Source organism: Heteronotia binoei, chromosome 4, assembly GCF_032191835.1.
Source record: "Heteronotia binoei isolate CCM8104 ecotype False Entrance Well chromosome 4, APGP_CSIRO_Hbin_v1, whole genome shotgun sequence".
NCBI classification, from domain to species: Eukaryota; Metazoa; Chordata; class Lepidosauria; order Squamata; family Gekkonidae; genus Heteronotia; species Heteronotia binoei.
The window spans coordinates 163,625,495-163,652,484 of record NC_083226.1 but is presented as its reverse complement, the minus strand read 5'-3'; the positions used below and the strand labels follow the sequence as shown (position 1 = coordinate 163,652,484).

General features: G+C 46.5%; 1 protein-coding gene across 1 annotated transcript; it reads left to right on the top strand.

Moving 5' to 3' along the window:
• On the top strand, window positions 1–23,588 carry POLI (DNA polymerase iota). The gene is made up of 10 exons (XM_060236166.1): window positions 1–61; window positions 3,448–3,573; window positions 7,680–7,844; window positions 11,195–11,347; window positions 12,875–13,111; window positions 13,875–14,053; window positions 15,592–15,683; window positions 17,066–17,190; window positions 18,340–18,539; window positions 21,688–23,588. Exons 2-10 carry the CDS (start codon window positions 3,537–3,539, stop codon window positions 22,498–22,500), a joined length of 2,001 nt encoding a protein of 666 aa, XP_060092149.1. The 5' UTR covers window positions 1–61; window positions 3,448–3,536; the 3' UTR covers window positions 22,501–23,588.
• The last annotated feature ends 3,402 nt before the right edge of the window (window positions 23,589–26,990 follow it).

Sequence of the window (26,990 nt, the reverse complement as noted above, 5' to 3'; positions counted from 1 at the left end):
ACGGTGGCGGCGCCGGATTGGCTGTTCCCGGAGCCCTGCGGCGGACTCGGGAGAGGCGCGAGTAAACGCGGCTTTCCCTTCGGATCTAAACTGGGGACGGGGAGGGAGCGGGGGCTGGAATCCGCTTCTCGCTCGCCTTGCAGGGGCTCGGGGTCACCGGCGCTGCCTGGGGAGCGGGGCCCCGGCTTGGCCTCTGCGGGGGCTGGAGGAACGTGGGTTCCCAATCCCCAGGTGAGAGCAGGGGATCCCCGGGTTTGGAGGCCCTCCCCCTACTTCGGGGTCATCAGAAAGCGGCGGGGGAGGGGGGGAGGGAAATATCTGCTGGGCGCTATGTTCCCATAGGGTTTAATGGAGAATTGATCCGCGGCATCTGGGCTGTGGTGGGGGGGGGGTTGTTTTTTTAGATAGAGGTACCAAATTTTCAGCACTGTATCCGGTGCTTCTCCTCAAAAGACCCTCCAAGTTTCAAAAGGATTGGACCAGATGGTCCGATTCTATGAGCCCCTGAAGAAAGTGCCCCTATCCTTCATTATTCCAAATAAAGGGAAAGGATTGAAAAGGTGTGCGGACCCTTTAAATGTGATGGCCAGAACTCCCTTTGGAGTTCAGTTATACTTGTTACACCCTTGCTCCTGGCTCCACCCCCAAAGTCCTCGGATATTGCTTGAGTTGGACTTGGCAACCCTAGTGGGAATGCTGCCCCCTGTTTTGCAATGTCACCAGGGCTTGTGTTGAGCTTGGGGGCACCTTGTGCATTTGTGTGCCACCCCCCATTGACGCTCTCTGGCAAGTATGTGCGAGAGATTCTTGCACAGAGGAGCCTACTTTAGGGTTGCCAGATCTGAGTTGGAAAATACCTGGAGACTTTGGGGGTGGATCCGGGAGAGGGTGGGGTTTGGGGAGGGGAGGGGCCTCAGCATGGTACAGTGCCAGAGTCCTCCCTTCTAAGCAGCCATTTTCTCCAGGGGAGCTGATCTCTGCCAGCTGGAGCTCAGTTGGAAAAGCGGGAGATCCCCAGGCCCCACCTGGAGGCTGGCAACCCCAGCTTGTGTGTGCAGAGGTCTTTGCATTGGGAGACTAATGCAATCATGACATTAGAAAAGACATCTCTATCTGCCCCTCCCCTCAAAAAAAATCTTTTAAAAAACCTTTATGTCCAATGATAACTGAAGATGGTGTACCGGCAGTCCCACATAGGGTAACCTTAGCAGAATGAAGCTACAGAAGTTAAAAAATGCAGCTGAGGAAGAGGAATTTGCCCCCTTCCTCAAATTCCAGCCTATCCCCTAGGGTTGCCAAGCTCCAGGCGATGGCGGGAGACCTCCTGGAATTGCAGCTGGTCCCCAGAGGACAGAGGTCTGTTCCTCTCGAGAAAATGGCTGCTTGGAGGGTGGGCTCAGTCATTGTACCCTGCTGAGGTCCCGTCCCTCCATAAACCTCGCCCTCCCCGGGAGCAACCCCCAAAGTCCCCAGGAATTTCCCAACCCAGAGTTGGCAGCCTTACTCCCCCCAAAATGCATGTTCTGGTAGTTGATGAGGAGCAATACTCCCTCTAAGCTGTGGAATCTTGTGAGCAAAAATTCTACTTCGTGAGCTACTGGCATGAAAGTGGTGAGTTATTGCATAAATTAGTTTGCTCTGGGGCAGTTTTTCCCGAGCTAAGACAAAAATGTGTGAGCTGGAGGCTCACACTATCTCAGCTTAGAGGGAAGAAGAAGAAGAAGATATTGGATTTATATCCCGCCCTCCACTCCGAAGAGTCTCAGAGCGGCTCACAATCTCCTTTACCTTCCTCCCCCACAACAGACACCCTGTGAGGTGGGTGGGGCTGGAGAGGGCTCTCACAGCAGCTGCCCTTTCAAGGACAACCTCTTCCAGAGCTATGGCTGACCCAAGGCCATGCTAGCAGGTGCAAGTGGAGGAGTGGGGAATCAAACCCGGTTCTCCCAGATAAGAGTCCGCACACTTAACCACTACACCAAACAAGGAGACTTCCAGTTGTCTCAGGAACTCTTCCCCCTTCACTCTTTTCTGGTGTTCTGTGGCAGGTGGGGGGAAATTGCTTCTATAATATTCATTTATTCTATTCCTTTTTACCCTATCGTTTTCCCCAGTGGGAACCAAAGTGGCTTAGTGCAGGGGTGTCAAACATGTGGCCTGGGGGCCAAATCAGGCCCTCGAAGGGTTCCTATCAGGCCCCCGAGCAACTGGCTGTCATCTGCTTCTTTCTGCATCACAGCTTGCTTTGCAAGGCTTGCTCAATTGCACAAGGAGCTACAGAGCAAAATCTCTATTTTCTTCATTGGTTGAGGCTCCTCCCTCGGGGAGGAAGGGGGGAAGGGAGAGCTTGCTTTGCCAAGCGCTTTCAGTTGCACAGCAGAGCTACTGAGCCAAACCTTTCTTCCTTCTATTGGCTGCGACTCCTCCACCTCCTGGTTCCCTGGGGAGGAAAGAGCCAGAGCTTCCTTTGCCAAGTTCCCTGGATCCTGTGGGAGAGACACAAAGAAAGCACCTTTAAGATCAACAAGTGCTATCATTTCAAGCATGTTTTATTTTAAGTTTTTTAAAAAAAAATATTTGTGTTTGTCTGTGTCCTTTATAAAGTTTCTATCTCTGCTACCTAATCTTAAATAGGTACACATACGGCCTGGCCCAACATGGCTCGGCCCAACAAAGTCTCATTTATGTCAGATCCGACCCGCATAACAAATGAGTTTGACACCCATGGCTTAGTGCATTCTCCTCTCCTCCATTTTGTTGTCACGCCAACCCTGTGAGGTAGGTGAGGCTGAGAGAGCGTGGCTAGCAGTGGGCTTAAGGAGATATGTGGGGATCTGAACCCCAGTTTTCCCAAATACTAGTCTGATACTCTGAACCACTACACCCCACTGGTGCTGCAAGGAGTACAGTCTGTCACCCTCTTTGAAACTGGACTGGGAAAATTGGGCTGGCACTAGTTGTTGACCCCTCTTCCCTACAACATGAGACACAGGGCAACTCTTTGGCAGTAGACAGGACAGAACCTAGTGGGCTTGGATGACACTGCCTGGAACAAAGCAAAGGAGAACCCGGAAAGTGCATGATACGTGGAGAGCCAGTTCGGTGTAGTGTTTAGGAACGTGGACTCTAATCTGGGAGAACTGGGTTCAATTCCCCACTCCTCCACATGCAGCTGCTGATGAGACCTTGAATCAGTCATAACTCTCTCAGAGCCACCTCCCACACAGCACAGGGTTTCTGTTGTGGGGAGGGGGAGGGAAAGGAGATTGCAAACTGCTCTGAGACACTTTCGGGAAGTGAGGGCAGGGTATAAATCCAATCTCCTTCTTCTCCTTCTTCTTCGTGGATGTGTGAAAAAATTGCTCCACTTAGGAAGCAAAAGGAGAATGAAACGTCCGTGTGGATGTGGTGAAAATGGAATTGCTGAACGTTGTCCTTTCTTTACAGCCAGTCACAGCAAAGCGATACCATCTGGAAGCACTCTACGCCGGGTCATTGTACACTTGGACTTGGATTGTTTTTATGCGCAGGTCGAAATGATCTACAGTCCTGAATTAAGAGGCAAACCTTTAGGTAATGTTATTTGATTGCTGGAGGCATTTGAATTTATGTGTATACTGCAACTATGGGTCTGTTTGTGGAACCTTAGTTTGTGCGTTCTACGGGGCAGAACTTGGAATGATGCTTGCAGGGCTTTTTTGATAGCAGGAGCTCCTTTGCATATTAGGCCACACACTCCTGATGTAGCCAGTTCCTCCAAAAGCTTACAGGGCTCTTTGTTCACATAACATCATATTATGGAACAAAAACATAGATCTTAGTAACACAACAGAACAGTGATCTTTTAAAGGTGTCAAGCATGCATATTTCTAAGTACAATTATGGTTTCTTGGACAGAAAGCAGGCCGCTAGTATCCACCGCCCCCTTCCCTTTTACAATGTTTGGCCAAACAGTAAATCCATCTAGCCCAAGGATGTTTACATCACAGCCTGGCTGTGAGGTGCCTCTCCTCCACATTCACACAGACAGCTCTTATCAGGTCTGGAAGAAGTGTGAGAAAGAGAGATGTTTTTAATAGCCTAAATTCCTTAGTAATAAAATAGATACTATGTACTAACCTTTGAACCCGTGACTCAAACTGTCATTACTTCCAAGGATTCTGCCCTTGGTAAAGCTTCTGAGTTTCTACAATAAAGCAACTTTTCATTTAACAACAAAAGACTGATTATTGAGAAATATCGATGCTTGACATTAGCCCTTAGCCAGTAGGAGGAAAAGAGGCTTGGCTCAGTAGCTCTGCTGTGTGGTTGAGAGAGCCTGGCAAAGCAAGGTCTCTTTTCACCTCAAGGGAGGAGTCTCAGCCAATGGAGAAAACAGAGGCTTTGCTCTGTAGCTCCTGTGCAGTTCAGCAAGCCTGGCAAAGCAAGCTGTGAAACAGAAGGAAGCAAGGGAGAGGGAGAAGAAGGCAGACATACTCGTGGGCCTTTTGGGAACCCTCTGGGAGCCTGATCTGGCCCATGGGCCACACATTTGACTCCCCTGATCTAGAAGCTTAACTCTTTCTCTGTCAAACATTACTGGCTAGGGGTGACGTTCTCTTTGGCTACAATACTCTCTTTTTGACGGTATCTACAAATTTAGGACTAATGGAATAGCAAGACAGTAAGCAATTACATATTACTGTATTGAAAGTTATTCTGGTTGACTTCACTGGAAAGCTCAGAACATAATCATCTAGTTTAGCAGGCTTGGTTCTAACCTTTTTAGGCCTGGAAGGTAGACTATTAATTTCCACAGGGGTCACTGTACTGGGAGAAACTATGACAAGTGAGTTTGGCAACATAATTTTATTTCCCTTGCTTTTTCTCATGAAGATTTTGAGCTACATTAACCTTTTTGGAAGAGGAGTTTGGGGTGAATCCCCTTAGTAAGGGATTGAGGTTTGAAGGAAACGAGACCGAAATGCGAATTCCTCTCCTCCTACTGAGTCCGCAACATCAGTTGCTTTCTGCCTCATCCTTCTGCTAATAGGATCCTCTGAAATGTCTGTTATCACGCATGTATGGAATGTCTATGTCACACATGCCTTTAAAGGAGGAAAGAAATTCACAGCTCTCAGCATACCTCAGTGCAAAGTTTCAACGATGCTTTGGCTGTTTTCTGATTGCATCCTGTGTAAAGAAGATAAAGAAGAAGATATTGGATTTATATCCCATCCTCCACTCCGAATCTCCAACAGGTGCAAGTGGAGGAGCAGAGAATCAAACCTGATTCTCCCAGATAAGTGTCCATGCACTTAACTTGCTACACCAAACTGGAGTATTTTCCTCAGGTTGATCTAGAACTGTATGTAAAACAGGTTTTTACTTAGCAAGCTAATTTCTGCAGACGTGGAGGCTTAAATTGCATACTAGAACTTTGTCGCCTGTCAAAATGGTATTTTACCATGACTTTAGCATCCAAACTTCTTTGTTGCTGGCTTGTTAATGTTTTTCACTTTCTTGGGTGGTAATATATGCATAATGAAACTTGCATTTTAAGAGCCTTACATATTTCTGATGAAGTGATTGTGCACACGAAACATACCCAGAATTAAACTTTGTTGGTGTTAAAGGTGGCACTGGACTCAAATTTAGTTATATTTCTGATGAGTCACTTCAGTTTACCCTTTTGGCTCTATCCCAAAACACTTTAATGGTTGTCTTCTAAACATTAAGAAGTAGGGGGTTTTCCTGTAGTATTATTTTTGGTACAAAATGTACACATGACTTAGTAGTTTTATATACTTTTTCTAGAGATGATTTTTTTTGTTTTTAATGTACCCAGCATGTCGAAAAGGGTACAATTTAACCTTTCAGCTAGTTTTTTTCTTGGATGATATGGTGAAGTATGCGACTTAATTCCTAAAATTTTACTCAGTTCTGTAACTAATTCTGACTCAAACTCTGCAGCTTGATTACTGTGCAACTACCTGAGGAAACCATAATGATGTATAAAATTTCCCCCCAAAGTTGTAGCTGCCATTCTTGCGGTTTTATTTCTGGTTGAGTATGTTTGTGCGTATTTGGTAAAATGATTCGTAATCATCAAAATATTTTTGGTACCAGCTGCATCTGGTTCAAGAGTCAAAAAGGCTATACAAAGTAATTTTAAGGGCATGTATGCTTTTACGTTAAATTTTAGCTGCTTTTTTCTGCTCTAACTTTCTTTTTTATACAGCATTCACGGTCACAGCACTTTTGTTCTATCGTTTGAGTCATTTCAGGCCAGAAAAATGTATCTTTAGTCAAATTTAAAGTTCTTTCGATTCCAAAGCGACCTATTTTATCTTGGATTCCTTCTGGAGCTCTCTTTCCATGAGGGTATGGGATGACAAGTTTTTCTACACCTTTTCCCATTTGTTGCACTTTCTGATAAAGAATTTGAGGCGTCATATCCATTCGAGGCTTTAAAGAAGTCGAGGCTACGCCGTCAGATAACAAGCCTACTTTCATACTCTTCCTTTTTCTTTAAAGAATGTATTATTTTAGCTACATACTTGCCCTTTCTCTGCAACTTTTTTTCTAATCAGGAAGCCTACTGTTTTGATTATAAAAAGCTTTGATTCGGTATCTTTCATTTTTAAATTTTTCTGGAAATACTATTCTTTGAGAGGAAGGTAGAGTTTTAATGTGACTGTTGTCCCCTTTGTTAAATTTTGCTGTTGCCGAATGTTCGGGACTTGCAGTACGCACTTGAATAACTGCCTTACAACCTTCAGCACCTCATAACTTTTAAGCTTTGGAATCTTGTCGACTTCTAAAGAGCGTTTTAGCAATTCTTTTTATTCACAACTTCATTTTCTGTGGGAGCATCATCAGATCTTCTAGGGAGGAAGTTAGCGTTCACATTAGCTTTTTCAGACTTCTAAACGGTTTTAAAATTAAAATCTAAAGATAGTACTGACACCCGCCTCTGTTCTGCAGCATCTAACTTGGCAGAGGTTAGTACACAAGTTAGAGGATTGTTATTAGTCATCACCTTAAACCCTGAGTCATATAAGAAATCATGAAACTTGTCACAAACTGCCCGTTTTAAGGCCAACAATTGGTGCACTGGATAATTGCATTCACTACAGCTTAAACTGGGGGTGGCCAAACCGTGGCTCGGTAGCCACACGTGGCTCTTTCACACAGATTGTGTGGCTCTTGAAGCTCCCACCGCTCCATCGGCTGGCTTGGAAGAAGGCATTTCTCTCTTTAAATCACTTCTGCAAGCCAAGCCAGCCAGCAGCTTGGAGAATACACATGGCTCATTTTGTAGCAGGAGCTCCTTTGCATATTAGGCCACACACCCTTGATATAGCCAATCCTCCAAAAATTTACAGGGTCTTTATGACAGGGCCTAGTGTAAACTCTTGGAGGATTGACTTCATCAGAGGTGTGTGGCCTAATATGCAAAGGAGCTCTTGCTACAAAATGAGCCCTGTCATGACTGTGATTTTCTTTCTATACATTATTACTGCCAGCCCATGGTGCTAACCTCAGCTGCATTAAGAGTCTGAATTGTAGTCCTTGTTTTTTGGGGGGAAGGAAATATGGGAACAAAACTAAAACACAATTTTGGGTTTATTTTAAGATTCCTCGATGTGTTGAACTTTCCAGGTGTATCCTTTCAGTGATGTAATTCTCTCATTCAGCGGTGCGGCAGAAAACCCTGGTCGTCACCTGCAATTATGAAGCCAGAGGACTTGGTGTCAAGAAAGCCACGACTGTCAAAGAAGCGAAAGAAACATGTCCGCAACTCGTCCTGGTTAATGGAGAAGATCTTACAAAATACAGGGAAATGTCTTACAAGGTTACAGGTACAGCTTATTCTCGTAGTGGAAGAGACACAGTGCGGTTTGGTGGCTAGAGTGTTGAACTAGCATCCGGGAGACCCAGGTTCGAATCCCCACTCTTGCTGAGTGATCTTGGGCCAGTCACACACTCTCCACCTCATCTAGCTCACAGAGTTGTTATGGGGCTGAAAATAGAGGAGGGAAGAATAATATAAGCTGTTTTGGGTTCCCCTTAGGGAGAAAGGTGAGATACAAATGAATGAAATAAACTGAGAAAGGGAAAGCCGTTCTCATCTTTAGATTTAGATTCTTCCCATCCCAATGTTTGCCTCAAACACCAGTTGTTCCCTCTAAGAGGATGTATTATTACGCAGGGGTTCCCAACCCCTGGTCCATGGACCAGCACCAGTCCGCAGACCAGTACCAGTCCGCAGACTGTTGGCAACTGGGCCTCACGAGAGCTGATCTTTCTCCCCACCCCCTCTGTTTGCAAAGGAATGTTGGAGCTGCCTGAGCAGGGTCGAGGGAGCGCTACGATGCTTGCGTAGTGTGTGATGCTTGCTTAGTGTGCTCCGTGTGAGGAGCACACTACACAAGTTCTGACCCCGGCTCCTGGCCCCACTCAGTTACTAGTGGTCATGGTAACCACAAGGATCCATGGCTTTAAGGGAACCCCTACTGACAGGGCTGCTGGAAACCAGCGGTGGGCAGCCACCTTGTGGGGATCTGAGCCCTTTATATTGGTTTGCTGGCTCTCTAGAGCAGCTGTTGGGCCACTGTGTGAGCAGAGCCGGCCCTGCCACTAGGCAAGCTAGGTGATTGCCTAGGATGCCAGCCTTCTGGGGGAACCGGATCAGCCCCCCCCCCCCATGTGACTCAGTGACATTATCAGTGTGGGGCCTTGCCTAGGGCGCTAGACAGTCTAGGGCTGGCCCTGTGTGTGAGACAGGATGCTGGATTAGATGGACCATTGGTCTCATCCAGCAGGCTCTTCTTATGTTCTTAACCACCCTTCTGGTTTAAGGTACTGTCATGATCTGTGCAGGACTGGGAGACAAGGCCTAGGGAGGCCTAGGCCTAGAGATCAGAGTGGGAGTAGGAAGCAGACACAGCCTACAATCCCCGCTGTAACCAATCAGTGTCCAGGGATTATATGAGGAGATGGATACATCAACTTTGTGGGCTGTGGAACTGTGTTCTTTTCTCTCACAGAGTCAGGCTGGGAGGGCAGCCTGTGGCTGAGAGAAGGATCCCTCACTCAGAAGGTAGAGTGAGTCACAGGCAGATGGCCTGGGGAAAAGGGCTGTGGGCCCTGACGACTAACAGGCTAGAGGAAGTACAGGTAACCGTGTTAGAGCCAGTTTGGTGTAGTGGTTAAGTGTGCGGACTCTTTATCTGGGAGAACCTGGTTTGATTCCCCACTCCTCCACTTGCACCTGGAATGGCCTTGGGTCAGCCATAGCTCTTGTAGGAGTTGTCCTTGAAAGGGCAGCTGCTGTGAGACCCCTCTCAGCCCCACCCACCTCACAGGGTATCTGTTGTGGGAGGAGAAGATATAGGAGATTGTAAGCTGCTCTGAGTCTACAGTTGTTGTTGTTCTTCTTCTTAGGGTTTATTTTCATTTTCCTTTATCCACTGTTATATCTATTAAGCACCTTGCCTTGTTTAAATACCCATCCCTGTATTAATAAACCTTTATCTTCCTAATGTTCTCTGCCTGGTCATCACGCCTGTGTTTCTCGGCTAAAAGGGGCATTTTTGGTTGGGCTCGGGAGGGTACTCTGGGCCTTCCCAAGGAACCATAAATCCAGAGTGGTGGCAATTTTAGGCAGCAACCCATCTGGGTCATGACAGGTACAGAAAGGATCAGATGGCGTGATAGTAGAGAATGCCTTGTGCGTTGCGCCCCTTTCCCCTGTTTAGTGGTGTCATGGGATCCTGGGATCCAAGATCCTAACTAGCTATTTGTTCTTTGGAGCTAATGTCTTAGCATTATATGCTAATGCATGATGCAATTCAACCCTTAAACAAGAGGCTGTTGTTGTAGCCTGGACAATCTTTGTTAATAAAGGATGCCACCAATGGGAAACTTCCATTCATATGCAGCTGCCTTATACTGAATCATATCACTGGTCCGTCAAAATCAATATTACTCAGACGGGCAGGGAATCTCCAGAGTCTCTCATAGAGGTCTTTCACATCATCTACTGCCTTATCCTTTAAACTGCAGATGTCAGGGATTGAACCTGGGACCTTCTGCATGGCAAGCAGATGTTTTACCAATGAACCACTGAGCTTTCTGCATCACATACTGCCTGGTCCTTTGCTGGAGTTGCTGGGGATTGAACCTGGGACCTTCTCCATGCCAAGTGGGACAGTGGCTCAGTGGTAGAGCATCTGCTTAGTAAACAGAAGGTAACAGGTTCAATTCCCGGCATCTACAACACAAAAGGGTCCAGGCAAATAGGCATGAAAAACCTTAGCTTGAGACCTTGGAGAGCAGCTGCCAGTCTGAGTAGACAATACTGACTTTGATGGACCGAGGGAGATGTTCTACCACTGAGCTGCAGCCTCTTTCCCCTTCGGGATTGGCCAGGGCCATTGAAACTTTCATTTCAGGAGATCCTGCAGAAGGGCAGCTCTATGTGTAGATGTTTGCCACCTTGTGGATCCTGACTGGGTGGAAAGGCAGCATAAAGGCAACAAAGATGGCAACGAAGATGGTGAGGGGTCTGGAGACCAAGTCCTATGAAGAAAGTTAGAAGGAGCTGGGCATGTTAGGCTGGAGAGGAGGTGACTGAGTTTCCGGCTCAGCATTAGGAAGAACTTCCTGACCATTAGAGCAGTTCCTCAGTGGAACAGGCTTCCTCGGGAGGTGGTGGGCTCTCCTTCCTTGGAGGTTTTTAAACAGAGGCTAGATGGCCATCTGACAGCAATGAAGATCCTGTGAATTTAGGGGGAGGTATTTGTGAGTTTCCTGCATTGTGCAGGGCATTGGACTAGATGGCCCTGGAGGTCCCTTCCAATGCTATGATTCTGTGATTCTAAAAACCTGTCCAGCAGCCCCCACCAAACCAACAAATCCATCTAGAACAGTGACTGTTGCCACAATTTGTGGCAGTAAGTTTCACAGGAATATTCAAGTCTCTCGCTTGCAGGGATATTCAGGTTGTTTTATATGGGTCCATTGAAGTCAGTAGCCTTTGTCCCTTCATACTGCTCTGTCATCCAGCGTTCTGACTCTGTATAAGACAGCCTTATGGGATTGTGTGGAATATGATCTCTTATACTCTTAGGTTTTCTTCTAGAGATCTTGGTTGTATGAAAACGCTTTCCTGAAGTGACTCCATTAATTCCACTTTATGCTTTTTTAGCACTGTTGGAAGAATTTACGCCGCTGGTGGAAAGGCTTGGATTAGATGAAAACTTTGTGGATGTCACTGAAATGGTAGAGAAGAGGTTGGAAGAGCGGAAGAAGGATGGTTTTTCTCAGATCTCTGTCTCCGGTCATGTCTATGGGAATCAGAGTAAGTTGAGGAGGTAGCGTTGGCCAAAGCCCCACATTGGATTAAAATGCACCAGCTCAGGTACTGATGGAGACGCAGCTTGTTATGTGAAGTGCTGTGGTCTGCTGAGGAAATCTACTTGAGTCCTTCTGTTTGAGTTTTGGCCACTGTGTGGCACAGAGTGTTGGACTGGAGGGGCCATTGACCTGATCCAATATAGCTTTTCTTATATTCTTATCCTGTCCTTCCTCTGAGATGCTCAGGGCAGCATATGTAGTTCCTTTCCTACATTATCTTCACAGCAACACTTGGAGGAAATGAAGCTGAGGGGGCATAACCAGCCCAAGCTTCGTTATCAGAGGGAGGGTTTGAGTCCCGGTCTCCAAAGTCCTAGTCTAATCCTCCTCAGAATTACTCCGCACTGGTATAATTCTTATGCATGCGTGCACTCTAAGCTCGTACTAGTTATGTGGCAGTGATGCTCTGTATTCTTGGTCCTTGGGGGGTGGGCACAGTGGGAGGGTTTCTAGTGTCCTGGCCCCACTGATGGACCTCCTGATGGCACTTGTGGTTTTTTGGCCACTTTGTGACACAGAGTGTTGGACTGGATGGGCCATTGGCCTGACCCAACATGGCTTCTCTTATGTTCTGACTGGTGTTACCAACTTTCAGGTGGAGCCTGGAGATCCCCTAAAATTACAACTGACTTCCAGTCAGCAAGGATCAGTTTCCTTGGAGAAAATGGCTGCTTTGGAGGGTGGACTCTATGGCATTGTACCCTGCTGAGGCCCCTCCCCTCCCCAAGCCCCATCCTTCCCAGTTTCACCCCCCTCCCAAATCTCCAGGAATTTCCCAACCCAGAAATGACAACCCTGCAGCCCACAAAGGATCCTGGGGGCTGTACATCTCTTGGAAATTCCTCTCTGCCTCCTTCCTGATCTACAGCTTTCAAGAATTCTCTGGGAAAAGGGAATGACTGGGATAGTTCCCCAATCTTGCAGTATTGTGGGTCTAACCAGTTTTTCTGCTGGTTAACAGAGAAGAGGGGACCTCTCTTTTTGTGCCAGGGATCGTGGGACCTCCATGGACAAAAACCAGATGGGACAGGAATGTAAGAACATAAGAGAAGCCATGTTGGATCAGGCCAATGGCCCATCCAGTCCAACACTCTGTGTCACACAGTGGTCAAAAAAACCAGGTGCCATCAGGAGGTCCACCAGTGGGGCCAGGACACTTGAAGCCCTCTCACTGTGCCCCCACCCCCAAGTACCAAGAATACAGAGCATCACTGCCCCAGACAGAGGGTTCCAACAATCCACTGTGGCTAATAGCCAATGATGGACCTCTGCTCCATATGTTTATTCAATCCCCTCTTCAAGCTGGCTATGCTTGCAGCCGCCACCACCTCCAGTGGCAGGAACTGTAATGTGGAGATTCAAATACACTTAAAAATTGCATGTCCAGTGTTCCTGTTGGGGTTGAGTCTTCTCTATAACTACAGAACCACAGCTCTTCTGACCATTCTCTATTTCTCTTTTTGCCTCGCAGCTGTCAATCTACACGATTTGACGCATATAAGGCTGGCAGCTGGATCTCAGATAGCAGCGGAGATGAGAGAATCCGTGCATTGCAGACTGGGCCTCACGGGTTGTGCCGGCATAGCTTCTAATAAACTCCTGTCCAAATTAGTGTCTGGGGCCTTCAGACCAAATCAGCAGACCGTCCTGTTACCTGAGAGTTGGCATGGTTTGATTGCCAGCCTTGAACACATAAGGAAACTGCCTGGTATGAAGAATGAGAGCCAGTTTGGTGTAGTGGTTATGTGCCCGGACTCTTATCTGGGAGAACTGGGTTTGATTCCTCACTCCTCCACTTGCAGCTGCTGGGATGGCCTTGGGTCAGCCATAGGTCTCGTAGGAGCTGTCCTTGAAAGGGCAGTTGCTGTAAGAGCTCTCTCAGCCCCACCTACCTCACAGGGTGTCTGTTGTGGGGGAGGAAGATAAAAGAGATTGTGACCACTCTGAGATTCACAGTATGGGGTGGAATATAAATCCAATATGATAATTCCTCTGCCCCATTTTGTGTCGTCTGTGGCTGAAGGGCTATTTTGGGTGAGAATGAGAATCTCCTCTCCCCTCCTGCTCCCCCCCAGTGCTTTCTGGATCCCTATTTTATCTCTAGCATGACCAAGAACACATAAAGCTGCCTTACACTGAGTCAGACTCTTGGTCCATCAAGGTCAGTTTTGTCTACTCAGACTGGCAGCTGCTCTCCAGGGACTCTGACAGAGGTCTTTCACATCCCCTACTGCCTGGCCCTTTATAAGTCGAGATGCCAGGGACTGAACCTGGGACTTTCTGCATGCTAAACAGGTGCTCTACCACTGAGCCAAGAGCAACACTAGGTATGATAAGGGAGTTGCAGTGTTCCTTATCCTGTGTTCCCCTCTTAAACATTTATACCACTTAATTTTACCAAAATATTATGTGACCTCAGGCCTTTCTCATTGTGGTACTATGGTTGTTGTTTTGTTGTTGTTTTTACACAGGTGTTGGGTATAAAACCGCACAACGCCTTGCAGCCCTGGGACTTACCACAGTTTGTGATCTCCAGATGTGTTCGGCTGCAGTGCTAGAGAGAGAGCTGGGTGTTTCGGCTGCACGACATCTGCAGAAAGTGAGTCGAGGAGAGGATGATGCTCCGGTTACCCCATCAGGGCCTCCTCAGGTATACATGTGACAGTCTGGTGTAAAGGTTATAAGGGTGGCAGCCAGTGTAGTGGCTATAAGGATGCCAGGGAGGGCTGTAGACAGGGATATGGGGAGCGGCATGGCTTATTGCTTCCTGTGGAAATACTGGAAGTGATAGGTAGCACTGGGAATCACCAGAAACTCTGGTAAACCATAGAGTTTCTGGTGATTCCTAGAGTTACCCTGTTACTTCCTTGTTCTTTTTAACCAGAAGTGATATGATTTGATAGCCAGTGCCACAGGTTTTTTAAACAAGATCTTTCCTGCTGCATGGAAGATGGGAAACCTCACCACAACCAGAGACATGCAGCTCTAAATGGCCACCATGTTGGACTAGGATTAGAGAGACCCAGCTTCCAATCTTCACTTTACCATAAGACTCAATGGGTCATTTCATGTAAGTCAATCTCTTCTTAACCAACCTTGTAAGGTTGTTGTGAAGATAAAACAGGAAAGAAGAGAGAATCATGTGAGCTGCCATGAATTCCTTGGGAAGCAAAAAGCAACTACTGGTCAGACAGATATTGTCTCTTACCTTGAGAAATGCTGTTTATAAGCTAATGCCTAACTGTTTGTCACCTTGAAATATGACCATGGCAGCTAATAGACTAAACACCCACCCCAGATTCTGCATCCCCAAACGCAACCTTTTCTTACTTTCTTCTGCTATAAAACTGAATGGTGCCATTCGCTATTATAGAAAGTAAAATATTGCACTTGAGAGAAAGTCTTGTGGTGAGTGCAAATCCTGCCCTTCATCCTTGGCAACGAATGGCTGAGGTCCCACTGACTTGAATCTAGATATGGGGTGTGAGTAGAAGAGACTGGAATTATACCCCGCCCTTCACTTGAAGTCTTACAGCAGTTTACAATCTCCTTTCCCTTCCTCTCCCCACAACAGACACCCTGTGTGGTAGGTAGGTCTGAGAGAGCTATTGAGGGAACAGCTCTTTTGAGAACTTGTAGCTGACCCAAGGCCACACCGGCAGCTGTGTGTGGAGGAATGGGGAATCAAACCTGGTTCTCCCAGATAAGACTCCACTAACTTAACCACTACTCCAAACTGGCTCTACCAGTTCACCAAACTGAAGTATTCATGTATGCTCATGTGCTGGTGCTCAGACTGGCTGGAAACCTGCCAAAAGGTATTTCCCCCTTCCCCCACACATACATCTTACCACAATAATGCCATGTATTTGGAAAACACTGGAAAAGGAGAGGCGATTTATCACAAAACAAGCTTGCATTCAGTCCTGTGCAGAATATGTTACAGATGATTCCTTAAAGCATAGAACATAGAAATAGTGTCTGAGTGCTCACAAATAAAGGTAAAGGTAGTCAGTCCCCTGTGCAAGCACCAGTTTTCATGGCAGACTTTTTATAGGGTGATTTGCCATTGCTCACAAATACACTGATTCATATCCACTTTGCACCATTTCTTCATTTCTAAGTTGTGGATTTGGTTGTCCCTTTTATTAGGATAACAGGGCTTAGGGTTTTTTGCATATTTTGCAGTCTCTAAGTGATGAAGATTCCTTTAGAAAATGCTCTTCGGAAGCAGAGGTTAAGAAGAAAGTTGGAGAGCTGATTGGCAGCCTTTTGGACAGGTGATGGTCACCGTACTTGCTTATGCCTGACTTTGGTTGAGTCTGTGATCAGCAGAAACTCAATTGAGCTTGCAATGAAGTTACGCTAGCTTACTGCAATTGTGACGGTGTTTTAATTTTTTACCACTTGCTTGGCCAAACATTACCTCCTGCCTTATCTTTTCAAATGGAGATGCCGGGGACTGAACCCAAGACCTCCTGCATGCCAAACAAATGCTCTACTGTGGAGCCGCAGCCTCTCCCCATGTGGGGGTGGGTTGCAGAATGTCTTGTGTGCAGGGCTGTTTTTGTAACAGGAACTTTTCATATTAGGTCACTCCTTCCTGATGTAGCCAATCCTCCTGGAGCTTATAATAGGCCCTGTACTAAGAGCCCTGTAAACTCTTGGAGGATTGACTGCATCAGGGGTGTGTGGCCTAATATGCAAAGGAGCTCCTGCTACAAAAAAGCCCTACCTCTGTGTCTCTACATCACTTCCAGGGAAAACCTAGAAATGATTTAGAGTAGCTGTAGAAAACACTATGGCTTTGCCAAATGAAATTTTGGCGATCTCTCGAGCTGTCCTTTGTCACTTCTGGGTTTTCCCTGGAAGTGATGTGGAGACACACAGCATGCTGGCTCCCCCTCCCCCTCCCCCCAGCCATCACTCCAGACCATGGTGGGAGATTTGGCGGCCCTATCTTAACTGGAAAGCTGCCCTCTTGCTTCATCACTTGCTATGATTTCAAGTTAGAAAAGGAATGAATATTTAGTGACTATCAGGACTTTTTTGTAGCAGGAACTCCTTTGCATATTAGGCCACACCTCCTTGATGCAGCCAATCCTTACAGGCCTCTTGGTACAGGGCCTACAGTAAGCTTCAGGAGGATTGGCTGCATCAAGGAGGTGTGGCCTAATATGCAAAGGAGTTCCTGCTCTAAAAGAAGCCCTGGTGACTATATATTGCTAGAGAGGCTTCTGGCTGTTTCTGAACTCACAAGATTACAGGCATCATGCCAGAATACATCCTGGTAGAGCACAATGAGCTGGGTAAACGTCTAAGTCTGTCCCTCAGCAACACAGGCCTGGGAAATTTTATTTAAAAAGCCCCTTCCAGTGGCTTGGTCATAGACAAGATGCCATCCCTCGATCCCAGCTCCCTGTATTATCCCCACATCTCTCCATTGTTGGCTGATCACAGCAGCTTGTCTCTTTTAGGATGGGGGTATGAATTACTGGTTAAATGAAGCGTTGTTATAACACTTCGCAGTAGCATTTAAGTGCAACATGTTTACAATCATTTGCTAGTCTTCTTTATCTGGTAGAAGGACTCCTTTCTTAGAGCCAGCTGGGATGTTTGCAAAATGGCAGTCATATCAGCCTCTCTCCTCCATGTGCTTTAGATTGTACAAGGATGGCAGAAAGCCGCATACTATAAAATTAACGCTCCGCCAGGTTTCTCGAGGGCTTAGCCGGAAGGGCCGCCAGTGTCCAATTCCATCTCATGTGGTCCAGAGGATTGGAACAGGTAATTGCTCTGTCAATTGCTTTCATTTTGGCCCTTGAAGTGGATGCAGCTCAGTATGGCGTGGGATTATGGCAAGCAACGGGAATCGTAAATCCCTACTTATCCCTGCGCAGACATTGAGTACCAGTCTCTCGCAATGCTGCAGCGATGGCAGAAACCACAGCTGACATTTCTTGTCCCAGCTTTCCCCAGAGGAGCTCAGAGCAGTGGAGATTTATTTAATTGAAAACGTTTTTATGCGGCATTTCCACCCAGCTTAGAGTCCCCAAAGCGGTGAATAATCAAAAGCATTAAAACGAGTTTTAAAAATACCAAATATATAAGAACAACAAGTAAACAAAACACATACGCAGAGAGGAGGGTCACTGAAGAAACGGTAATCAAAACAGGGAAGTCTTCACCTGTTTGGCAGAAGAGAAATAATTCCTGGGAAATTCCATCGCTTTGGTGCCGTGTTGAAAATATGAGAATGCCCTTTCTTGGGTTGCCCTCCATCTAACCTCAGATGACAAGGTCACCCAAAGAAGGGCCTCTGCAGATGACCACAGTGGCCGGGGAGGGTCATTAAGATCCTTAAGATATGTTGATCCCATACATAGATGACTTGGCTGTCTTCCGTTATAGCCTCACAAAAACCCAGAGATACAATGACTGGCCGAAGGATACTCAGTGAACATGTTTGAGCAGGGGTCTTCTTGATCTTGGTTTGACCCTTTGTCTTCTTGATCTTGGTTTGACACTAACCACTACAGCACACTGATTCTCTCAATTCCCTGTTTCCACTGCTCTAACCCACCTGGCCTTCCTTTTTGTTCTCCTCCCCCCCCCCCACCACCAGTGCATTACCTCCTACATAACATTCCTTCAACCCCTTCCCCTTTAGGTTCATTGTTTCTTAGCTTCCTTGTTCAACGGGATCTATTCAGCCAAACTGACTAGTGTGTCTTCCCTCGCGGAAGTTGGACTGCAAACTGTTTTAATTCCCTAAGCAGCCAAACATTCCATGCCACCCCGCTGGCTCAGGCGACTGGTAACAGAGGCTTCCCCATTGCAAACATAATAAAGTTTATCTCTGTCGGAAGCATAGCTCAGACCTTGTCTGATACTGAAGACTTTGCGCAACTGCATTTTTCTCGTTTAACTTTTCAGGTGACTCCAGCATCCAGACTCAGCTGGTCGCCATAGTTATGAAACTGTTTCATAAGATGATCAATGTGAAAGTTCCTTTCCACCTAACCCTTCTAAGCGTCTGCTTCTCCAACCTGAAAGCCCCTCCTGCTTCCACCAAGCAGTCGATTGGATTTTATTTAACTCGGCCGGCTCCTTCACACAGCAACAAACTTGTTCAAGTAAGTTCAGAACTAATCTATTAAAACCTCTGTCCTGTCACATCCTGAATTAACTGGAAAGATTAATAGGGAAGACTCAGGGGAGGGATGGTGGCTCAGTGGTAGAGCATCTGCTTGGGAAGCAGAAGGTCCCAGGTTCAATCCCTGGCATCTCCAAAAAAGGGTCCAGGCAAATAGGTGTGAAAAACCACAGCTTGAGACCCTGGAGAGCCACTGCCAGTCTGAGAAGACAATACTGACTTTGATGGACCAAGTGTCTGATTCAGTATAAGGCAGCTTCATATGTTCATATGTACTGTTTTTTTCTTTTTTGTTGTTAAGAAAATTAATACGCCATCTCTCTGGAAGATCTGCTTGAGGCAGCTTACAAATAAGACCTTTGTTTTACAAAAGCTGCATTCTGTGCCCAATGCTGCGTTTTTCCTTCTTTCCCCACTGGGAGACATATGCAGCTCAGGTTTTAGGAAGCAGTTTTCCTATCCTTCACGTTTTATCCTGCAGTTCCTCCAAAGAGATAGATCCAGGCGGGCAGCCATGTTAGTCTGAAGCAGTAGAACAAAGCAAGAGTCCAGTGCACCTTTAAGACCAACAAAGTTTTATTCAGAATGTAAGCTTTCGTGTGCTAGAAGCACACTTCTGATGAAGCATGCTTCTAGCACACGAAAGCTTACATTCTGAATAAAACTTTGTTGGTCTTAAAGGTGCAACTTGATTCCTGCTTTTTCCTCCAAAGAGTTTAGACTAGCATACATGGCTCTCCCCCTCCCCTTTTTAAAATCCTTACAACCTTGCAAGGTAGGTTACCTTCATGGCTGAGTGGGGATTTGAAAATGGACTTCCCCAATCCTACTCCAACACACTAACCATTATTTTGCAGTGGTTTAAAATATGTTAGACCCCCTATGCTGTTTCCAGCAACTCCCATGTTACACCTTTTTCATCCCATGCTTTGCCTGAACGTGTAGTATATATTATTTGGTGCAAGCAGCATAATTTTGAGTAACTTTTAAAATAATGCTGGTTGAATAAACTACAGCTGTAGCTTTAGCTAGCCCCAGGGCTTTGTTTTGTAGCAGGAACTCCTTTGCATATTAGGCTACATACCCTTGATGTAGCCAATCATTACAGGGCCTACTGTAAGCTCTTGGAGGATTGGCTACATGGGGGGGGGGGGTTAGCCTAATATGCAAATGAGTTCCTGCTACAAAACAAAGCCTTGACTGCCCCTACTAAAATGGTAAAAAGGTAAAGGTAGTCCCCTGTGCAAGCACCAGTCGACTCTGAGGTGACATTGCTTTCACAACATTTTAACGACAGACTTTTTACGGGGTGGTTTGCCATTGCCTTCCCCAATAGACACTCTAATACAGGGGTGTCAAACATATGACCCAGGGGCTAAATCAGGCCCCTGAACAACTGGATGTCATCTGCTTCCTTTTCCCTGTCTCTTGCTTCCTTCTGCAAAACAGCTTAGTTTGCAAGTTTTGCTCAATTGCACAGGAGCTACATAGCAAATGTAGCTCCATTGTTCTGGGGCTCCTCCCTTCGGGAGGAAGGGGTGGGGGAGTCAGAACTTGCTTTGTCAGGCTCTCTCAATCACACAGCAGAGTTACTGAGCCAAGCCTCTCTTCCTTCTATTGGCTGAGGCTTCTCCCTTTCCTGGTCCACTGGGGAAGGAAGGAAAGAGCGAGAGCTTCCTTTGTCCAGTTCCCTGGATCCTATGGGAGAAATACAAAGAAAACACCTTTAAGACCAATGAATGCTAATGTTTTAAGCATGTTTTAGTTTAAGTTTTTTTTAAAAAAAACATTTTGTTTGTCTGTGTCCTTTATAAAGATTATATCTCTGGTACCTAATCTTAAATAGGAACACACATGGCCTGGTCCAGCATGGCCCGGCCCAACAAGGTCTCATTTATTTCAGATCCGGCCCTCATAACAAATGTGTTTGACACCCCTGCTCTAATAGCCAACTAGCTGGATCCTGTGCAAATGGTAAAAACAGCACTATAGGGCCACTTTCAGATATAGGATGCATCTCTACATACTTGGGGGAACACCCCAAATAGTGTTCCCTCTAAGCTGAGTTAGTGTGAGCTTGCTCACAGTTTTTTAGCCTCCGGTTCACACATTTTTGTCTTAGTTCAGGAAGGGTGGCTGAAGAGCAAGCTAATTTATGCAGTGGCTCACTGAGCAACTGGCTGTCATCTGCTTTCTTCTCCCTCTCTCTTACTTCCTTCTGCATCACAGCTTGCTTTGCAAGGCTTGCTCAATCGCGCAGGAGCTACAAAGACTCTATTTTCTCCATTGGCTGAGGCTTCTCTCTTGGGAAGGGGGAAGAGCTTGCTTTGCCAGGCTGTCTCAATTGCACAGCAGAGCTACTGAGCCAAGCCTCTCTTCCTTCTATTGGCTGAGGCTTCGCAAGCCAGTAAGAACATAAGAGAAGCCATGTTGTATATATGCACACTGTGGCTAATAGCCACTGATGGACCTCTGCGCCATATTTTTATCCAACCCCCTCTTGTAGCCGCCACCACCTCCTGTGGCAGTGAATTCCACATGTTAATCACCCTTTGGGTGAAGAAGTACTTCCTTTTATCCGTTCTAACCTGACTGCTCAGCAATTTCATCGAGTGCCTGCGAGTTCTTGTATTGTGAGAAAGGGAGAAAAGTACTTCTCTCTCTACCTTCTCCATCCCATGCATAATCTTGTAAACCTCTATCATGTCACCCCTCAGTCGACGTGAGGTGGATTAGGCTGAGTGTGTGTGTTTGTCTGTGTCCTTTATTAAGTTTGTATCTCCCTGACCTGGCATTACATTTTATGACACACGTGGCCCGGCCCAACGAGGTCAAGATCCAGCCCTTACAGAAAATGAGTTCAGCACCCCTGATCTAGAAAGCGAGTTGATTTGTTGATCTGAGAATGACTAGAAAGGGATAAATGTTATGTAGTAGACAGGCTTTCGCAGACAATTTTTATCGCAGTTATTTCATGGGCTTATTTTCAAGACGGTGCCACAGCGCTGTACATAGGGACATGCAGTTAACCGTAGCGACAGGTCAGTAATTCTGAAGCGCTTATGGTGAACTGAAAGATACTCTTTCGATGTCTGAGACTGTAGGCAAAAGATTGTGTCGCGTTGCAGAAAACGGAAGATGTGGATGCAGAGCATACGCCTCCAGAAGGTCGAGTGGGGGCCTGCGAAGTCTCACCAGGAGAAAATGGAAGCACGACAGAGATGCTACCAAAGACCCCAGAATTCTTTGAATTCCCCCTTCGCTTGCTTCCTGCTGGCATTGACTATGATGTGTTCAATCAGCTCCCGAGGGAAATTAAAGAAGAAATCCTATCTAGCCAAAAGGGGGAAAGAAATACTGCGGCAAGTGTTTGGAGTCAGTCGTCGTTTGCTTCAAGGGAAGAGCAGTCAGACCAGGCACCAGACCCAACGAGCCAAACTCCTCGGCATTCTGGGAGTTCTCAAAACATTTGCTCTTTGGTGCCATCTGATATCGTATCTCCCAGTGGGCCGTCATCGCCTTCTGTTCTCAGGCCTGCTCCGAGGTGCCTTGGTCCACAGCACAGATCTCTGGAGGCTACTGCAAGTACGCCAGCAAGTGAGCTTACGTGTGCGACTTTTAAAAGCTTACCTCTGGCTCAGCCTCAGTTTCGCCAAGCGTGCGTTCCGGAGCTGCTGGAACAAACCGATGAAGGAAGTTCCCATGACGGAGATCAGAAAGGAGGGTCCAAATGTGTCCTCCCTTCCAGCGTTGATGCCAAAATGTTTTCTGAGCTGCCTGCCGCAATACAGAAGGAACTGCTGATGGAATGGGAGAGCCGGGAACCGATTTCCAAACTGCGTGTCGCAGTGACTCCCAGCAAGCTCCGAACGAAAAAAACAGGAGGCCGGCCTTCCCCCCGACAGTCAAACAGCTTATTAAGATATTTTAAACCAGCATGATTATGGTGGGCGGTGGGCACAGTGGCTGCTGGTGGAAAGCTTGGATAGGATTGTCGCGAAACAAGAGGCGGGAAGCTAATCCATGCATTTGTACAGTTGAGTTATTCCAGAACTATAATATGATGCTTGTTGCTTGCTGGATTTCATAAGGTCCGACAGCCCGAAAGAAAAGACATTGACCAATTTCGCACTCACCTTACGCCGCTCTCACGTTCGTCTTCTCAGCGTGGCTTTCTTCCGATTTCCCACTATCTGCCCCGGGGTTGCAGCAAGGATCGGCGCTAAAAACCAGTTTCTGTTTGCTGTGCAAAAATGCCGATCCTTGCTGCAGCCCCAGGGCAGATAGTGGGAAATCAGAAGAAAGCCACACTGAGAAGACGAACGTGAGAGCGACATAAGGTGAGTGCGAAATTGGTCATTTTCTTTGATTAAGGGGAGAGGATCCTAAATAACATCGGCAGGCTGTACAGGGAGGTCTTGGGGTCCCTATTTCCTTAGACTAGCACATTTATCTCAGTCGTGTTGGGATGTGCCAGTTGTAACTTCCATGGGGTGTTATGCTAAATCTGTAAGGAGTAAAACAATAAGGTGCATATTTAGAAAAACATGGACACTGGTGGGACGTATACAACGTACTCCAGATGAGGATGGTGGCAAAACACTCCTGCACTCAGAAAGCTTGCGCGTAACTGTGAGGTTAGGCTAGATCTTTGCAACGTACTATTTTATCTATATGGAAGGATTTCCCTCCCCCGTCTTACATCTCTACATGGTTCGTTCCCCCAAATGCTTATTTATTAAAATGGGGAGGGGAAAATGACAGGTAAGAAATCACCTCAGCAAATGTTTCTCTTCAGCCATGGATCCTCTGGCACTGGGTTTTTGATCTGTGGAATTAAAAGTGTGAAATCTCAGGGAGGGAAAGATGAGTAGGTGGCTGTGAGGATCTTGAAGACAAGATAAATGGATGGAGGATAAGAAGCTCTGTGGTCCTGATAACAGAGTGAAAGTTCAAGGAAAGAAGCCTTTGAGTCCTCTCCTTAAAACGTGAGTGCTGCAAATAAAGAATACTGTATGCATTGCAAAAACGTTTCCCTGCTTTAAAAGATTTGTAAATTTTAAGGGCAAGTTTCATTCCTCCCAGACTATGGAGTGAGCCTTAGATCAGAAACCCCAAACATATGGCTTGGGGCCCATTCAGGGTTCTTATCCAGCCCAAACACCCCCGACATCACCAGAAGGTGTTCTAAATTTTATCTGCTCAGCATCTACTTTAAAATGCTTCTTGAATTATAAATGTCATCATAAAACCTTCCTTTCATCATACTTTTAAAATTACTTTCTCCTATGTGGCCACAATGGCGTGAGGAAGATTTCTATCTGTCTGCTTTAGATGTTTTGGTTATTTTCCCATTTTTTTTGTGGGGAAAACTATTAGAAAGTTTGTCAGAGTTCAGCAAAATTCTTCCAGGGGGATTAAACAATGAAGCCCATTGGGGAAAGGGGGTTTAAGAAAGAAAAAACTCAATAAAATTTAGAGTTTCCGGAGCTCTGGTCCTGTGAGCTCCTGCTCAAAATGAAGCCTGGTTACCCCCATAAGTCTGTGGAGGCCTCCTCGTTACTCCTATTCTTACCACTGCTGTCAGACCTCACATAGATGTTTGAGAAGTCAACTGTATATTCTCTTAATAGAGAGAGAGGCTCCTGACACACTCTTGGGGTGGGTGGGTGTACAATTGTGTTTCAGGGTCACCGTTTCCTTGGGCAGATAATACAACAACGTCAAATCTTGGCCTTTCTGGTCTGCTTCTTTCAATATATATTATTGGGTGACGTTACACTAAGCATAAAGTGAACAACGGGGAGAAGGGTATATTTAGTATAAAGTGGACAACATGCACCAGATAGTCCATGGGCTGGCCAGAGTCCCAAGCTACTTGTATAAGTTATTTGCTTACGCCCATGGCCATGGGGGGGGGCCTGTGGCGACACCGCCCCCTGACCTCCAGGGTGCAGCCATTTCTTTTTTTGGTCCTGAGCAGCACTGCTGTTGAAGACGCAGCTGCGCTGGGCAGGGCATATTTCTAGGATGGAAAACCACCGCCTTCCCAAGATTGCCCTGTATGGCGAACTTTCCACCGGCCATCGAAATAGAGGGGCACCAAAGAAGAGGTACAAGGACTCCTTGAAGAAATCCCTTGGCACCTGTCGCATCAACCATCACCAGTGGTCTGACCTAGCCTCAGATCGCAAAGCATGGAGGCACACCATCCACCAGGCTGTCTCTTCCTTTGAGAACGCACGCATAGCTGGTCTTGAGGACAAAAGGAGATCGAGGAAGAATCGCACTGCTACAGGACCAACCCTAAATCAGACTTTTCCCTGCAGCCGCTGTGGCCGGACCTGCCTGTCCCGCATTGGTCTTGTCAGCCACCAGCGAGCCTGCAGCAGACGTGGACTACCGCACCCTTCTTGAATCTTCGTTCGCGAAGTCAAGCCGAGAGAGACCTGAGCAGCAACCAAAGCAGGGAGAGCTGAGCAGGGCACTGAAGCAACAAGAGCAGGCGGAAAGGAGGGAGGTGGAGGAAGCTGTGTGGAATGGGCTAGGGGATAGGGAGAATGGAAGGAACCCCCCTGCTTGCATGCAGTCCTTTCTTGACTCCAAAGTTTTAGGGTTGGCTGCCTCGACTTGGCCACTTTCAGAGGCTCCAGATTTTGCCCCTGCCACAGAAGTTCTAAGCACACTTCATCAGACGAGGAATCAGGTACAGTGAGCAGAGCGACATATAGCTGGTAGGCAGTGGCTCCGAATGCAAACTGGTATTAATTTAATTCAATGGCAAAATAATAAAATTAACAAATTGAGCAAACCTCTGATCTGGGTAACGTGAGTGTGAGAAACCCAACAAAACAGTAACACGTCAAATTGTGAGGATATCTGTTAATCACTCTATTTGCTCAATTTGTTAATTTTACTATTTTTTGTCATTGGATTTTAAATTTGCACCATTTTGCATTCTAAACCACTGCCTGCCAACTATATGCAGCTCTGCTCGTTGTACCTGATTCCTCATCTGACGAAGTGTGCTTCTAGCACACGAAAGCTTACGTTCTGAATAAAACTTCGTTGGTCTTAAAGGTGCCACTTGACTCCTAGTTTCTTCTGCTGCTTCAGACCAACACGGCTGCCCACTTGGATCTATGTTGTGGGGGAAGAAGATAAAGGAGATCGTAAGCTGCTCTGAGACTCTGATTCAGAGAGAAGGGCGGGGTATAAATCTACGGTCTTCTTCTTCTTCCCAGGTCAAGGCCTATACCCCCAAAACCTTGTTGGTCTCAAAGGCGCTACTGGACTCGATTCTAGCCGCCCACTTCAGAATGCTCCTAAATGTTTATCTTCCTACAAATGCTTTATGAATTTGCATGCCACGCTTCTATGGAGCCACTATGGTCTTTTCTGTGTCGATCCCCATTCGGATACAGCACCATTTCTTAGAACAAAGTTTGAGACCAGTGTGGCACCTTTAAGACCAACAAAGTTTAATTTGGGGAGCCAGAGTTCGTGGGCATGCACACGTCTTCGGATACATTGAAACAGGCTCCCTCAAGATATAGGTAGAGAGAGTGTGTGGGGGGGTGTTAGTTGACAGGAAGGGCTAGTTAAAGTCAATATGCACAAGTAATTGAGCGATAACTATAGTTTGGACTTTTTGAAATAGAAAAGGCCCAGCAGGAACTCATTTGCATATTAGGCCACACCCCTTGATGTCACTATTGTTTCACACAGGGCTTTTTGTAGAAAAAGCACAGCAGGAACTAATTTGCATATTAGACCACACATTCCAACACCAAGCCAGCCAGAGATGCGTTCCTGCTAATTGTATATTGTAGCAGGAGCTCCTTTGCATATTAGGCCACACCCCCTTGATGTAGCCAATCCTCCAAGAGCTTACAGGGCTCTTAGTACAGGGCCTACTGTAAGTTTTTTAAAGGATTGGCTACATCCAGGTGTGTGGTCTAATATGCAAGGGAGTTCCTGCTACAAAAAAAAGCCCCGACTATAGGTTGTTGGGTTTTTTTTAAAGGTAAAGGTAGTCCCCTGTGCAAGCACCAGTCATTTCCGACTCTGGGGTGACACTGCTTTCACAATGTTTTCATGGCAGACTTTTTATGGGGTGGTTTGCCATTGCTTTCCCCAGTCATCTACACTTTCCCCCCCAGCAAGCTGGGTACTCATTTTACCAACCTCGGAAGGATGGAAGGCTGAGTCAACCTTGAGCCAGCTACCTGAACTCAGCTTCCACCAGGATTGAACTCAGGTCATGAGCAGATCTTAGGACTGCAGTACTGCAGCTTTACCACTCTGTGCCACGGAGCTCCTATAGTTAAGATGGAATTAAAACAGTTCTAGTGCTCTGAACTTGAAGTGGTCACCTTGGAGCAATTTCATAAGAACATAAGAGAAGCCATGTTAGATCAGGCCAATGGCC

Coding starts and splice junctions, on each gene's coding strand:
- POLI (XM_060236166.1), top strand. CDS start 3,537: ATGATCTACAGTCCTGAATTAAGAGGCAAACCTTTAG. Junction 7,845..11,194: donor AATGTCTTACAAGGTTACAG/GTACAGCTTATT, acceptor ATGCTTTTTTAG/CACTGTTGGAAGAATTTACG. Junction 13,112..13,874: donor ACACATAAGGAAACTGCCTG/GTATGAAGAATG, acceptor GTTTTTACACAG/GTGTTGGGTATAAAACCGCA.